The sequence below is a fragment of the Staurois parvus genome, unplaced genomic scaffold, assembly GCF_062004578.1.
Source record: "Staurois parvus isolate SC_StPar_1 unplaced genomic scaffold, SC_StPar_1.0 ptg000234l, whole genome shotgun sequence".
In the NCBI taxonomy this organism is placed as follows: domain Eukaryota; kingdom Metazoa; phylum Chordata; class Amphibia; order Anura; family Ranidae; genus Staurois; species Staurois parvus.
The window spans coordinates 7576461-7592546 of NW_028318030.1; the positions used below are offsets into that span (position 1 = coordinate 7576461).

General features: G+C 39.8%; 1 protein-coding gene across 2 annotated transcripts in view; it reads right to left on the reverse strand.

Annotated features, from left to right (window-relative positions):
- The window catches only part of CHAT (choline O-acetyltransferase), a 306928-nt gene that overhangs the window by 41244 nt on the left and 249598 nt on the right, over nt 1-16086 (reverse strand). For both annotated transcript variants that reach the window (XM_089680057.1, XM_089680056.1), the window contains 3 exons: nt 12304-12426; nt 10714-10855; nt 8381-8443 (listed from right to left, as the gene is read on the reverse strand). In XM_089680057.1, the coding sequence (XP_089536183.1) occupies nt 8381-8443; nt 10714-10855; nt 12304-12426 (328 nt within the window). The remainder of the gene's footprint in view (nt 1-8380; nt 8444-10713; nt 10856-12303; nt 12427-16086) is intronic.

A 16086-nucleotide genomic window follows, 5' to 3' on the forward strand; every position in this document is an offset into this window, starting at 1 on the left:
CACCAGATTTATGTCAGATAAAATCACTTGTGTGTCCTAACAAATAGCGCAGCACAAGAGAATTCAGTAGAAGGCTGAAATGGAACATCCCATCGCAAGAGATTTCCAGTAAAAATTAAAACAATTTGTCTTTGCTATCCTGTAGCATGACATTATATTATAATGCATTATTTACCATAATAACCTACCTTGGGCTGTACAATACTTTCAAGCTTTTTACACTGGGAATTTTTTCATGTAAAGATTCTCTATTTCTTGTTAAATTTTGAAATGCCTGAACATGAACTGTTGTATCAATGTATGCACACACATTTAAAGATAGAGAGCATCCAGTGGTTTGGAACAGAGTTTATTTGCCACCCTAGCTATGACAGTTTTTGTGTTTTTAAAAGATGTATGCAAAGATTTTGTGATCGGAATCTGTATTATGCCTATTTTGGGGTCCTACAGTTTGATTGAGGTTGGGCTCTCTGGCTAACATTTCATGCCAGATTTTCATGCCACAAATGCTAAAGGAACAGAAAGCCTTTAGAGATTGTGTCCTGCAGTGCTAACTTTGTATTTTCACTGGATTTTCTCTTACAAAGCAAGAGCTTTTGTTACCCTTTTTTGAATGATTATAACTGGGTTGGAAAACACTGACACCTAAGTTGGAGAATGGGCTTTGCCTTTTGTGCCTGACTGATGCTAACCTCTCACAATACTGTGTAGTATTTTAGATAAGATAAATGCATTATAAACATAAGTAATATAGTTTCGTACAATTAAGTCCTGAGCTACTAGCCAGGCCATAAGAAATACTTACCACCAGTTGCCCCACCTAACCCCTACCTTGCCCCACCTCCCAACACACCCTTGTAAATTATCTCATGAAATTACACTGTTTAAATGTTTTATGCAGAATTAAGTTACATTCACAGTGGTATCCTCTGCCCCCCTTTACATCACCCCCACATCCACGTCCTCTGCCCCCTTCACAACCCCCCACATCCACATCCTCTGCCCCCTTCACAATCCCCCACAGCCACATCCTCTGCCCCCCTTCACACACACACCACCCCTCCACAGTCATGGGCTTTACCCCCCTTCACACACCCCTCCCCCATGTCCTTTTATTCCTCCTTCACACCCCCCTCCTCCTCAAAGCCATGTCCTCTACACCCATCATACCTCCCTCCCCCCCACGGACATGTCTGTTGAATCCAGCACCCCCCCACCCCCACAACCAATCAACTTTTATTGTTTACTGTGGTGAACCATGTAAAGATACATTGACTGGTTGCTATGGGTTACTACATTGTGCACATCACTACTGCCTTAAGTAAATATTTTTTAATGTTATATTTAATATAGCATTAAAATATTTACTTAACAAGGCAGTAATGATGTGTACAATGCCTATAGTAGCCAATTCTATTTTATCCTTATTTTATTTATCACAGTCAGATCCATGAAATATGATTGCCAATTGCTGGTATTTATTTTTTATTTTTTTCCTTATTCAGTGTAATAAATACACTGAATAAAGAAAAAAAATAAAAATAACCAATATCAGCAGTCGTATTTAATTGATCTGACTGCGATAAAAATAAAATGAGGATAAAATATGGCTACTATAGGCACTGTACACATCATTACTGCCTTGCTAAGTAAATATTTTAATGCTATATTACTTATAGCATTAAAAAAATGTAAACCAATGAATGACACTTTCATTGATTTAGGATGCAAAAGGTCCTACAGCGGAGCATAGCACTTGAAAGTGGAGCGAGAGTTTCCAAAGTTTACTTTTCTTATTAAGCTGGTGATTGGCTGCTAAGCGGTCCAAGCAGACCATCACCAGCTTGTTAATAGGAAAAGTAAACTTTGCCAGCTCCCACCCTCCCCACCTCCTCGCCTCATCTAGTTCTTTGCTGCCTCCCACTGTATGCCAGGCCCTGCTAAGAGAATGACTGGATGGAGGCTGGAAGGAGATTTGGCCTGCCGGCCGTGCCCTCCCTCCTCTCCAGTGGGGCTTCACACTCGCCATCAGCTTATTTCCATTCCAGCAGGTGAGTGGACATTTTGAGGGCTGTATTAGAGTATAGTGCAGTATAATGTACTGTAGTATAGTTCATCTTTTTTAGTCTACTATTGTATTCTATCGCTGTTGGTTGTCTCTGAGTTCTGCCTTTACTGTTTTTAAATTCAAAATGGGTTCTCATCACGGTAATTGAACAAGAAAATGAAGGAAGTACAGAAAATAAGAATTAAAAAGGACAAAATAAAACATAAGAGATACAGCACCACTCAGAAGGGCAAAACCTTTTTTTTTTTTTCCTCATGGAAAAACAGCATTGATGTGATGATTCCTTGGTCTTGGCTTGAATCCATGTAAGTGCAATCTGTTTGCGATCAACAAATTTGTGTGTAAAAAAACAGTACTGAATTTTATCCAGTTCTAAAAAAAATAAAATAAAAAAAGACCCAGGAGGCAATATTTTGGGCTCAGAAAAATTTGAAAACCCATTTTATCATGGAGGAACCTAACCACTTACTTTATCTCAACATAGTTTCCAGCCTTCCCCATTGTATTAAAAATTGGAAAATTGGTTTGTTTTGGTTCCTCATGCAATTTTCTTTTCTTAATGTATCTCATGGCACCATATGGATTGACATTGACTCTGTCTCTTTAAACCCACAGGATGAGCCCGAATATAAAATATTTTCCTTAATGTTTTGTATTTATGGACATGTGAGAACATACAGTGCACAGATTTAGGCTACCATGGAGATTTATCAGAAAGGAATGGTACATATTGTGAGAGTTTCCAGATGTAGAGCTTCTAGCATTTCAGGCTAACTCACCAAGTTGTGTTTTAAGGGCTTTTTGTATCACACTGAACACAATAATTTAGCCTTCTGACGTTTATTGGTCAACTCAGACCTTATATCTGTTTTCACAACTTTTCTCTTGGGTGATGGCCTATCATTGCAGTCCAGAATAGACACTGTCTGCACAGGTGTCTCCTGTTTTTGGGAGGAGTTCTGAGCCTCCTTTATCTTGCATACAAAAAGCTGGGGACAGCTAAGTCATAATGAAGTCTGGCTGCCAGGTAAGATGTGGACCTGGAGATGGAGGCTATATGCCATCCAAAGCCTCTAGGCCCCAGGACCTATACCAGAACGTGCATTCCAATAAAACAAAAATGTTATTCTCTTCCCAGACACCACTACACCATATGCATGTGGGAAACCTAGGAGACTCCTAAATGCCAGCCAGTGCTTCAAATGCCCCCCCTCCCTGCTCAGACCTGTTCCAACATACTTTGGACATGAAGTCCAACAGCAACTCCTCTCTGAGCCTGGCAACATTTCCTGCATACCTTCTGAAATGGCTACTTCCAATAGCAATATTTGTCTTATTTATCTGGGTCATAACAGCTACCTCCTCTGGACTGAGGACAACATAGGGCAAATTTGCTACTTGATGTATCTTTCCTGGACCATAGCAACTGTCTACATTTTACACAAATAGCTAATCTGACCATGTCTGTACATTATATGGAGAGGATGGTGGCCAGTCCCTGACGCTGACAGCAAGGAAGTTAGGGCTTGGTCGGCAGTTCATAAGGCAAACTTTCAACCATAAAGAGTGATTCCATCATTCACATGCCCATATACTGGCGATTGCCTCAGGTTCAACTGCAGCATATTTTTGTTCAAATGGGGAAAGAGCTTAAGAAGCGAAAGCAACAGGATGTTCCTCTCCCTGGTGAATTTGTGATAAAACTGCAACTAAAACAGTGGGAGAATCACAATAGACAAATGTTGGTGCATTTGGTGAAATATGGAAATGTGTCAGTGCTTATGCTATACAGTGTTTCAAGGCAAGTACAACCTTGGGACATCCTTTTTAAGTAAGACACACAAAGATGGTGTGATTTCAGCAAAGTTTGCTATAAACCTTCTATAATAGTTTGTGAATCCTAGAGATGAAGTATACTTCACTTTATCTTTTGGCTTGGGTGATTTGTGCATAGCATCAATGTTGCATTTTAAGCGTTGCATACCCAGTGATGAGTCTATGGCCCACAAAGTCAACCTCACTTTGTGAAAAAACACGTTTCCTTGTTTAGGGTATAGTTGTAGTCCATCATTCTTTGAAAAACTTGAACAAAGATCAAATTGTGTTTCTCCTGAGGGCTTGCATGGATGAGGATATCATCCGAGTAAATTGTTAAACCATGTATTCCTGCAAAAACAGTGACCATTATTTTTTTTGGAAAGAGTTTGGAGCTGAGCACAGTCCAAAAGGTATGCATTTAAATCGGAAAAGTCCAGATGCATAATGAAAGCTGTTAAGTTCCTGGCCTTCAATGCAAGTGGGATTTGTAAATAACCTATACAGAGGTATTGTTTAGTGAAGATTTTTTACCCATGGCATTAAGAAAATAAATTCAATGTAGTAGGTGAATAGTCAGGTATTATTGCTTTGTTTACCAGGTGAAGGTCAATATGTAGTTGACATCTTTCTTGTTGGCTCTCAACAGGCCCCATATTATCCTCCTACAGGAGTTTTTGAAGCTCTTCCTCAACCATGGCCCAAACTTCAAATGGGTAGCCTGGCTGGGGCTGCATCACTGGAGATATCTGAGGGTTCACAGATGGATTATGAAAAAAAAAGGTGAATGTTACCTAGTCTAGTAAAGGCCTGTAGGTTTCTATCTTTCCACACACTGTTAAACAGGCATATTTCTGAGCATCAGTCTGATCCAGAACTTTAAATCCCAGTGCAGGAAACAAGTCTAGCCCTAGTAGGTTGGCTTGACTCTGACATAAAATGCAAAACTGTCCAAATGCTTGTTTTGGTGTGTGACAGATTACCCAACACTGAAATTTGATTGTTATTGTAGCCCGTTCTTATAGTCTGTGTCTCCTGGGTGACAATGAAAACTGGCATTGTAACTTGCTGCATTTAAAATGGAAACCATTGCTTCTGTGTCTAACAGTAGCAGAGTTTTGCCATTAGCGACTACACAGTGACAGAGTTTATGTAAATCTGCATGTCGTTAGACTCCTGTTCCCCCTGCTTCAAGTTATGAACAGATGTACTTGGGGTGGAATGGCAACATTTAGTAAAGTGGTTCAGTTTGTCACAGGTCTTGTTTTGTTTTTAAGAATGCTGCTCAAATGTCATAGTTGATAGGGATTTCTAAGCTTGGATAACGGGAATATACAAGATGTCCTGAGCCTGCAACATCATCACTGACCTTGTTGGTGGCATAGTGAATTCCACTGTGTCTTACAATGAGCAGTTGTCATTGATGCTTAGAAAGAAGAGGAGGGGAAAGGAATGACTGTAATAAATCTGTTTGAATAAGTGAGTACGCCATGAGGGTCTCCTGCTGCTACTGGCACATTTTGGGGTACCTAATCTTTCATCAGCGTAGTGGGCTTACAGTGGGAGAGGCAAGCACAGCCGGACCAATTCTTCAAATATCTACTATTTAGCTCTCTTCTGTTGGTGCTGCAGCTACTCTGATGGAGTAAGTACTCCAAAATGTCTCATTAGCTGTAAGAGGCCCTCACATCATACCCACTGATGACCCACATTGCTGAGTCACCTTTTACATCCCTTGACAACCCCCCCCCCCCCAATCCAGGTCAGTCATAGGAGGGTAGAGTGCCTGCTCTTTTGTTATTTCAGTGAATTGTCCAACTTTGTGGATTGTGATATGACTGACATAAGCAGGATTATTGTGCAATATTGCTTTTTAAATTTGTGAGTTAATATAATTAAACTTGTACCACATTTTTAGAATTTTAACAAATCAAATGATGTTTTGTGCTACCCAGTATGCTTTGACTCTTATTTTATTAATATAACTACTTGATCTTGCTCTCAAATTCCCAAAACTACAAAGATTGCCACAAGGAAGGTGAACGGCCTCTCAACTGAGTTAGCATATTCCTACTCATTACCCTACACAGTAAAAATGGACTCTGATTGCTCGCAAATCCAGGACAGTTGGAGGTGGCCTAAGCAAACATGTGGTACCTGCATTGTGTATCAGCAATCATGGTTAAAACATTTTCTATGTCATAACTGGATGGATTTTTGTCTTTTTTTTTTTTCAGCCAGACTAACTATGTAACTATGATCTTCCAAATAGCAAGGGAGAATTTCTCTCAGGACAGGGCAGGAGAGGGGGAAGGCTGACCTGACAGTGGTTACCGAGGAAGGGTGGACTCCAGCAAGGAAGAGTGGTCTGGGCTGTCAGTATCTGGCTGTTTTAGAGAAGGACTATTAGCCTTCCAGTATTATTAGAGGATTTCAAGCTAGTATGGCCCACCAAGGAGAAAACTTTGTGCTTTTGGAACTGCTGTTCCTAGAAGATGTGAGGGAAAAATCCACCCTCCCATGAGCACACAACTACTGCACTGAGTAGAAGTCTTCAGCGACAGGCTTTCACCAGATAAGTGCACCACAGCCCTGGATCTGTACAGCACTCTGCAGCTAAAACACACAGTGCACTGAGTGTCTGAACCTAGCCAACAGGGAGCCCAGTGCCCTAAAGTCACATTATAGGCCTTTCCTGTGCTTCTTCTCTTCACAGATTGGGTATTGTTCCCTGGAAATGGAAAGTTCTAGCTGGTCAAGAAAGCTGCAATGTTGAGTACTTTTAAGCTCTGAAGTTACAAAAGAAATCTTGCTTAAAGTTAAAATAAATGTCTTGATTAATTCAAAATAGATTGGAAAGGTTTGGTTCTCTCAGGGGAGAGAGAGCGCAAATGTCCAACTCCTGAGAACATTCGCAAAAAAACTGAGTCCTACTAGGAGCAGGAAGGGTTATGCTGCTCTTTTACAACAACTTGTTGGTTGCCAGTTTCCCATTTCATTCAGGAGGCTGCATAACCTCGTGTCTCTGAATATTCTTCTGTGTCCTCTAATAAGTGTCTAGGAAATACTGTTAAGACAAACCGGGAACATCTGTAGTATCCACCCCCTATGGAACCACTGAGTTTAACAGGCCCTGCTAGCCTGTCTAGCGGTCAACTGTCCCACAGCTGTCCCCAGCACTGATCACACTTGTGTGGCAACTAGTTAACTACCACTCTGTCTGCCTGCGCTGTAAAAGGAATTTATTTGCACAAGCTTGAGGGGAAAGAGGGTTAGGGCACAGGATACCCAGAGAACATCTGCAAGAATTTGAACTCTAAACACAGCCAATGCAGATCAGGAATTTTTGATCAAAAACTGGCACACTGTGTCCTTTGAACCCAGGCTGTTGAGTAAATTCAATACTTTTGATCCCTAAACAAAGCACCAGACTTTGAGGTTCCAGCTCTGGACACTCTCTGGACACTCTCAGCAGCTGAAGTTCCTCCCTGGTGCTCCTATCCAGGGTCAAATTTCCTTCCTCCTGGACACATTACGCAACAGAGCAAGCTTTTTGATCAAGACCCTGTTCTCTTTTCTTTTTTTTTTTCCTCCGTAAGTTGGGTTTACTTCTTAGAATCTCTTCTTATTTGTATGTTGTTTAAATCATTGTCAGTTGGTACCTTCCTTTAAAATCATACATCTTAGGTGTTATTTTTCTTTAACCGTTTCCATACCGGGCACTTTTACCCCCTTCCTGCCCAGGCCAATTTTCAGGTTTCAGCAGTCTCACACTTTGAATGACAATTGCGCGGTCATACAACATTGTACCCAAACTAAAATTTTTATCATTATCATTTTATCATTTTCTTCACACAACTAGAGCTTTCTTTTGCTGGTATTTAATCACCACTGGGGTTTTTATTTTTTGCTAAATTAACAAAAAAAGACCGAAAATTTTTGAAAAATAAAACACGTTTTTCTTTGTTTCTGTTAGAAAAGTTTGCAAATAAATAATTGTTCCCCCAAATGACCCCTTTTTGCAAAGTAGACAGTCCAACGTATTTCATCAGAGGCATGGCGAGTTTTTTGAAGTTTTTTTTTGTCAGAATTTTTCGGAAAATTTTTTTTCTTTACATACTGTCACCAGTGCAGTACAGCATCATCATATAACTGGCATGGCGGTGATCAGGGGCACTGACTGGTGACAGTATGGGGAAAAAAAATATATTTTTTAAAATGTTTTTATTAGTTTTAATTTTTTATTAAATTTTTTTTCTTTTTTACATGGCCGGTGACAGATTGCTCGGCTCTGCGGCCATGCAAACTGCGCATGCCCAAAAGGACGCCATATGGCATCCACCCGGAGGGACGAGGGGTTTTGCAGGCCGCCATCCGGCTATAGACCGGGCGGGAACCTGTTAATTATAACTAAACATTAAGCACATATAGACTCAGAATCCTTGACTTGTAACCCACTAATTTTTATAAGAATCGCACACCGCTTTTACTACATACCAAAATAGTGTAATTTGTTTGCGCTTCGATAGCATTTTGGAGGTAAGCCATTTTTTCTGAATCCTGTAGATAAAAAATAAAGTAGCATATATTCTGACAAAACTCAAATATATACATTCAATTATAACTTTGTTATGCATTGATTTGTTGCGCATGTTTAAGAAAATACTGTATATTAAATATAAATGCATATACAGTATTTATACAACTTTTCTTGACATTTTATACATTTTCTTGACATTCAGTAAATTTTTTGCATTGCTGTGCTACTTTAACTGACAATTGCACGGTCATGCCACACTGCACCCAAATAAAATTTATGTCCTTTTCCCACAATTAGAGCTTTCCTTCGGTGGTATTTGAACCCCTCTGCGGTTTTAATTTTTTTGCGCCATAAAAAAAACAAACAATTTTTAGAAAAAAAAAAACAATATTTTGACGTTTTGCTATTAAACATGTCCAATAAAAAATTTAAAACAAATTTCATCATAAATTTAGAACAAAATGTATTCTGCTACATGTTTTTTTCTAAAAAAAAAAAAAAAAAAATCCCAATACGTGTAAATTAATTGGTTTATGTGAACGTTATAGCATTTAAATATGGCGGTATATAGTATACTGGAATTTTACATTTATTTTTTTTCTCTAGCAATGGCGGTGATCAGAGACTTTTATAGCGGAACTGTGGCGGGCATTCTGACACTGGGGGGAACTGACTTGGTGTCAATGACATCCCCTGTGACACCAATGCAGTGATCAGTGCTAATAAAAAGCACTAACACTGTACTAATAGCACTGGGCAGGAAGGGGTTAACATCTGGGGTGATCAAAGGGTTAACTGTGTGCTGTGTGTGTTTTACTATGAGGCTGTGTCTGTGCTTTCCACTGTAAGCACACTGCTTTCTAAGGCTCTGATATGCAAAGCCATACAAAGTAGTGTTTGGAGCTGAGGGGAGAGAACTGTATTGTTTACATACAGTTCTCTCCCCCCGTCGGTAATACTTGGCGATCATCGGTGCCAACGATTAATCACCGGCCGAGGCCACGAATGGCGAGTCGCGCGCGCCCCCTACCTGGAAATGCAAAATCACATATATACGTGATTTTGCACACCCCTGCCGCCCTGTAGCAGTATTTCTACTATAGGGCAGCAGGAAAGCAGTTAAAGTGTCTGTAAAGCTAAAATGTGTTTTTACCTTAAAGTGATGGTAAACCCTTATGTATACCCAGTGAAGTGACTGGCCTCAGGTGACACAAACATGAAACAAATCCTCTTACATAAGTTGTACTTATCTTCAGTCTTCTCTACTCCCATTCAGGGTGCTGAATTTACACAGGATCTCTGTTAGAGCTCTGAGTGCTAATTGGAGGAAAGGGACACACCCCCATTCACACAGGAACAGAGTTGAGGCTGTCAATCACAGGATATGGCTTCCCTGTCACCATTTTAATCTTGGTGTCAGAAATTACTCATGCAGATAGTAGAGGAAGGAGGCAGCAGGAGAGAGAAATGATGCTCTGTGCTCTGGATTGAGAGAACACACTACACAGTGCAAACTACAGAGGGATATGCTTTTCATATTTCAAGTCAGGGATTTACAATGCATTCCCTGCATTAAAGTGGTTCTAAAGTCTTAAGGTTTTTTACCTTGATGCATTCCATGCATGAAAGTATAAAAAGCCTTCTGGGTGTAGCAGCCCCCCTAACACTTAACTGAGCCCCTCTTGATCCAGCGATGTCCATGAGAGCCTCGGTTTTCCAGGGACTTTCACTACTGATTGACTGAGGCAGAAGCGGGAGCCATAGGCTCCTGCAGCTGTCAATCACAGCCAGTGAGCCGATCAGAAGAGGGTGGGGCAGAGCCAAGGCGCAGCTGTGTGTGTGAATGGACATGCAGAGCCACAGCTTTGGAGCACAGCTGCCCTAGCAAGCGGTTTGCTATGTAAACACCCAACAGGAGGGAAGGGCCAGAAGCACCAGCATATTTAGCGTTTAGAGGCAGAAAAAAAACCCTTTCGGTTTTCATTTTTGAGAAGAGTTTTATGGCAGAAAATGCCAAACGCTCAACTCCTGTACAAATATGCTCTATATGAGCATTTTTTTTTCTGTCAAGGGAAAGGGAACTGACTTTTTTTAAGCCCAGTGTGCATGGACCCTGAATCTGTTATTAGATTGATCAATTTTACATATTTTAATCAGTGTGATAATGCGTGGTACACGTTATTTAAACATTGTCCTTTTAAATACAAATATACCATACTATAATTAAATAGCAAAATTACATCATTATTTGTAACTAGTATAATCAACATTTTTAGTGTAAGCATCATACCGGTACTGTAGCTTTCCCATCTACCATTGCCTTTACAAATGCTAGTGCTTCAGCAGTGGATGATCTTATGTTGTCCACTCTTCCCATCCGAAAGCGCCGTATGGAAGCACTCTCATAGGTTGGGACAAGTTTCCTGTGGCACCTAGAGTGTGAGAAAATAATTAAAAATAGAATAAAAGTATTTTTTATTAAATATTGCTGTCTCTTTAACAGCTAGTTCTGTACTGAAAAATTTGAACAACTCTGTGCTTCTGTAAATTAAATGAAAAATAATAGTGCAAAATGGGGTGAATTGGTGGATAGTACAACTGAGTAAAATGAATAATGCCAGTAATCTAACTAGAGCCTCTCTATGCTTTATAGAATGCTAGATTATCTGATTTCTGCCTATATTGACTCTAGAAAAGTAATGTTCTTCAGGTTTTGCCATGTCTGCTTTCTGTATATACAACTGCTGTATGTCAGACAGCTCAGTGCCTTAGTGGGTATCCCTTATGCTTTGTAGCACTAAGATTTTTGGTTTGAGTGCAACCCAGGACACTATCAGCAAGGGTTCCCCCACATTTCATGTCAAAACAATTAAGGCTCCATGCACACTAGCTTTTTTTTAAGCTCCTAGAAGCTGTTAGCATTTTTTTTCTGCTAGAAGCTAAATAGTTTTATACTATGTGTCCATTATTATTTATTTATTTCAGGTACTTATATAGCGCCGGCAATTTACGCAGCGCTTTACATATGTATATATTATACATTCACATCAGTCCCTAACCCTCAAGGGGCGTACAATCTAAGGTCCCTAACTCACATTCATACACATACTAGGGCCAATTTAGACAGGAGTCAATTAACCTACCAGCATGTCTTTGGAGTGTGGGAGGAAACTGGAGTACCCGGAGGAAACCCACACAGGCACAGGGAGAACATGCAAACTCCAGGCAGGTGGTGCTGTGGCTGGGATTCAAACCAATTACCCTAGTACTGCAAGGCTGAAGTGCTAACTATTTATCCACTGTGCTGCCCATCCTGCTGTTCTCTATCTCCCCCTTCTGTCCATGTCCCGACTCCATGCGTACTACTTTAGGCTATTAGCATTTTATGAGCTTCAGCGGCTAGGAGCAGAAAGAAAATGTTTTTTGTAGAGGTTTTTTAAGCGTTTTTCCAGCAGAAGAAAATGCTAAATGCTCCTAACGGTTTTTTTCTTCTACATGTACTGTAAAAAGAGTAATAAAACACTAACACTTCTGAACATTACTTACATAGTTACATGGTTAGTCTGTCTGAAAACAGACAAATCTATCCAGTTCAACCATAAATAAAAAAAAAAAAAAAGCTGCATTTTTTATGCTGTTTTTTACAGCGTTGTTTGAACTAAAAAACAAAAAAACAAAACACTGGTGTGCATGAAGCCTTAAGGTACCATTGGGTATGAGCCATGGTTTCCTTCTTTTAAAGAATATAGGCTCAGTCAGCAGACAACAAAAACAACAATGTGGGCATAAAAGGAATGCTGCTTTATTGTGTAGAAAATTTTATATAAAAAATATTTATGGGGAACTAAATTATGGTTTGTTGTTACAGTAAATATGTTACCTGTAGAATGCAAGCTGAAGTGATAGCTGGATGAAAGCGTCAGGACTCATGCTCTGCTTTTTGATAAATTCCTTTCCATATTTATTAAACTTATACACTGCAAAATCAAGACTTTGCACCATCCTGTGAAAACAGAAAAAGGTAGGATTACATTCTGGATACTATGAATGAAACTCTTACATCTAAGAGAGATTACATATCTTCTCAGTAGTGGGTGCATCCATTATTTTAACAGTGCTAAATGCATTAGCTGGGATACGGACATCTTTTTATGGTTATGGCACAGACTTAACAGTACAAAACTGCAACAGCCAGTAAAATGCTCAATACATTCAATCCAATTGTATGCTAGTAAAGTACAGCTCTGCTAGCCAAGTAAAATCAAGTGATTTCACAATACATAGCCAAGTTGAAGACACATCAACCCCTCTGCCTATTGAATTCAGAATCGGTACCATCTCTGTCCCATGAGTATAGACATTAGCCAAAATGCACTAAAGGGAATTTCTTGTTTGGAGTATGGCTGGAGTGTGAGAATTACAAGAATGGACAATATTTTTGTATTCATTTGAATATAGTATGTACTTTAGTTTGGAGTCTTGCTTTATCTTTAAATAGCCTTTTACAGTAGCATTGCATTTCCATCATCTAATTTTGAGTGGCTGGTGCAGTGTTTACTATAGGAATCAGTTTAAGAAGTATAAAGCCTATGTGATTTCTAACCTAGTATCCTCTGTAGCAAGGAATCAGTGTCTAGATAACAGAGCACAAGCTAAGTAGTACAATATCCCTACGGTGACTTATTCTGCACTTGACGTAAAGTCTACAGTATACAGGTGAAACTCGAAAAATTTGAATATCGTGTAAAAGTTCATTTATTTCAGTAATGCAACTTAAAAGGTGAAGCTAATATATGAGATAGACTCATTACATGCAAAGCAAGATAGTTCAAGCCATGATTTGTCATAATTGTGATGATTATGGTTTACAGCTCATGAAAACCCCAAATCCACAATCTCAGAAAATTAGAATATTGTGAAAAGGTGCAATATTCTAGGCTCAAAGTGTCCCACTCTAATCAGCTAATTAAGCCATAACACCTGCAAAGGATTCCTGAGCCTTTAAATGGTCTCTCAGTCTGGTTCAGTAGGAATCACAATCATGGCTCCCCAAATCAACACAGACTGTGAAAACTTCACACTGGACTTCAAGCATCTTGCAGTGAGCCTCTCCATTCTTCCTCCATACTCTGGGTCCTTGGTTTCCAAATGAGATGCAAAAGTTGCTCTCATCAGAAAAGAGGACTTCGTTTTTCTTCAGCCCAGGTAAGACGCTTCTGACGTTGTTTGTTGTTCAGGAGCGGCTTGACAAGAGGAATACGACATTTGAAGCCCATGTCATGTCCAGGATCAGTCTGTGTGTGGTGGCTCTTGATGTACTGGCTCCAGCCTCAGTCCACTCCTTGTGAAAGTCCCCAACTCTTTTGAATGGCCTTTTCCTGACAATCCTCTCCAGGCTGCGGTCATCCCTGCTGCTTGTGCACCTTTTTCTTCCACACCTTTCCTTTCCACATAACTTTCTATTAATGTGCTTCGATACAGCACTTTGGGAACATCCAACTTCATTTGCAATTACCTTTTGAGGCTTTCCCTCCTTATGGAGGGTGTCAATGATGGTTTTCTGCACAACTGTCAGGTCAGCAGTCTTTCCCATGACTGTGATTCCTACTGAACCAGACTCAGAGACCATTTAAAGGCTCAGGAATCCTTTGCAGGTGTTATGGCTTAATTAGCTGATTAGAGTGGGACACTTTGAGCCTAGAATATTGCACCTTTTCACAATATTCTAATTTTCTGAGATTGTGGTTTTGGGGTTTTCATGAGCTGTAAACCATAATCATCACAATTATGACAAATCATGGCTTGAACTATCTTGCTTTGCATGTAATGAGTCTATCTCATATATTAGTTTCACCTTTTAAGTTGCATTACTGAAATAAATGAACTTTTGCACAATATTCAAATTTTTTGAGTTTCACCTGTATATTATACCTATTATTATTATTATTAGAGATGAGCGAATTATTCAAAAATTCCATTCGGCTGATTCGCCGAATTTCAGGAAGAAATTCGTTTCGATGCGAATTAATTCGCTACGAAGTTAACTTATAAAAAGGGTTTCTAGGCTTCAGAGAGCCTTTAAATTAGTGCAGAACACTGTACCTTTAATTTAAATGCCCTTGGAGATGAGGAAGGAGAAGGAGAAGGATGAGAAGAAGGAGAAGGATGAGAAGATGGAGAAGGAGAAGGATGAGAAGAAGGAGAAGGATGAGAAGAAGGAGAAGGATGAGAAGAAGGAGAAGGATGAGAAGGATGAGAAGAAGGAGAAGGATGAGAAGAAGGAGAAGGATGAGAAGAAGGATGAGAAGAAGGAGAAGGATGAGAAGAAGGAGAAGGATGAGAAGAAGGAGAAGGAGAAGGATGAGAAGTAGAAGGATGAGAAGAAGAAGGATGAGAAGAAGGAGAAGGATGAGAAGAAGGAGAAGGATGAGAAGAAGGAGAAGGATGAGAAGAAGGAGAAGGATGAGAAGAAGGAGAAGGATGAGAAGAAGGATGAGAAGAAGGACAGTTCTGTGACAGTTTCTGTCTATTTCTGACAGTTCTGTGACATTCACTCCATACAGCGGTTTCAACCGCTGTATGGAGTGAATGTCCCAGAACTGTCAGAAATAGCGGAGCTCTGCAGATACACTTAGAGGAGCTCTGCAGATACACTTTTTGCCGGCTTGGAATTATTCTTATTTTCATCCTACTTCTTCTTCTGCTTCTTCATCCTCTTCTTCTTCTGAGGATGAGGATGAGGATGAAGAAGAAGAAGAAGAAGTAGGATGAAAATAAGAATAATTCCAAGCCGGCAAAAAGTGTATCTGCAGAGCTCCTCTAAGTGTATCTGCAGAATAGAGGAGCTCTGCAGATACACTTTTTGCCGGCTTGGAATTATTCTTATTTTCATCCTACTTCTTCTTCTTCTTCTTCATCCTCATCCTCATCCTCTTCTTCTTCTTCTGAGGATGAAGAAGAAGAAGAAGTAGGATGAAAATAAGATTAATTCCAAACCGGCAAAAAGTGTATCTGCAGAGCTCCTCTAAGTGTATCTGCAGAGCTCCTCTAAGTGTATCTGCAGAATAGAGGAGCTCTGCAGATACACTTTTTGCCGGCTTGGAATTATTCTTATTTTCATCCTACTTCATCCTCATCCTCATCCTCTTCTTCTGCTTCTGAGGATGAGGATGAAGAAGAAGAAGAAGAAGTAGGATGAAAATAAGATTAATTCCAAGCCGGCAAAAAGTGTATCTACAGAGCTCCTCTAAGTGTATCTGCAGAGCTCCTCTAAGTGTATCTGCAGAATAGAGGAGCTCTGCAGATACACTTTTTGCCGGCTTGGAATTATTCTTATTTTCATCCTACTTCTTCTTCTTCTTCTTCATCCTCATCCTCTTCTTCTTCTTCTGAGGATGAAGAAGAAGAAGAAGAAGAAGTAGGATGAAAATAAGATTAATTCCAAACCGGCAAAAAGTGTATCTGCAGAGCTCCTCTAAGTGTATCTGCAGAGCTCCTCTAAGTGTATCTGCAGAATAGAGGAGCTCTGCAGATACACTTTTTGCCGGCTTGGAATTATTCTTATTTTCATCCTACTTCTTCTTCTTCATCCTCATCCTCAGAAGAAGAAGAAGAGGATGAGGATGAAGAAGAAGAAGAAGTAGGATGAAAATAAGAATAATTC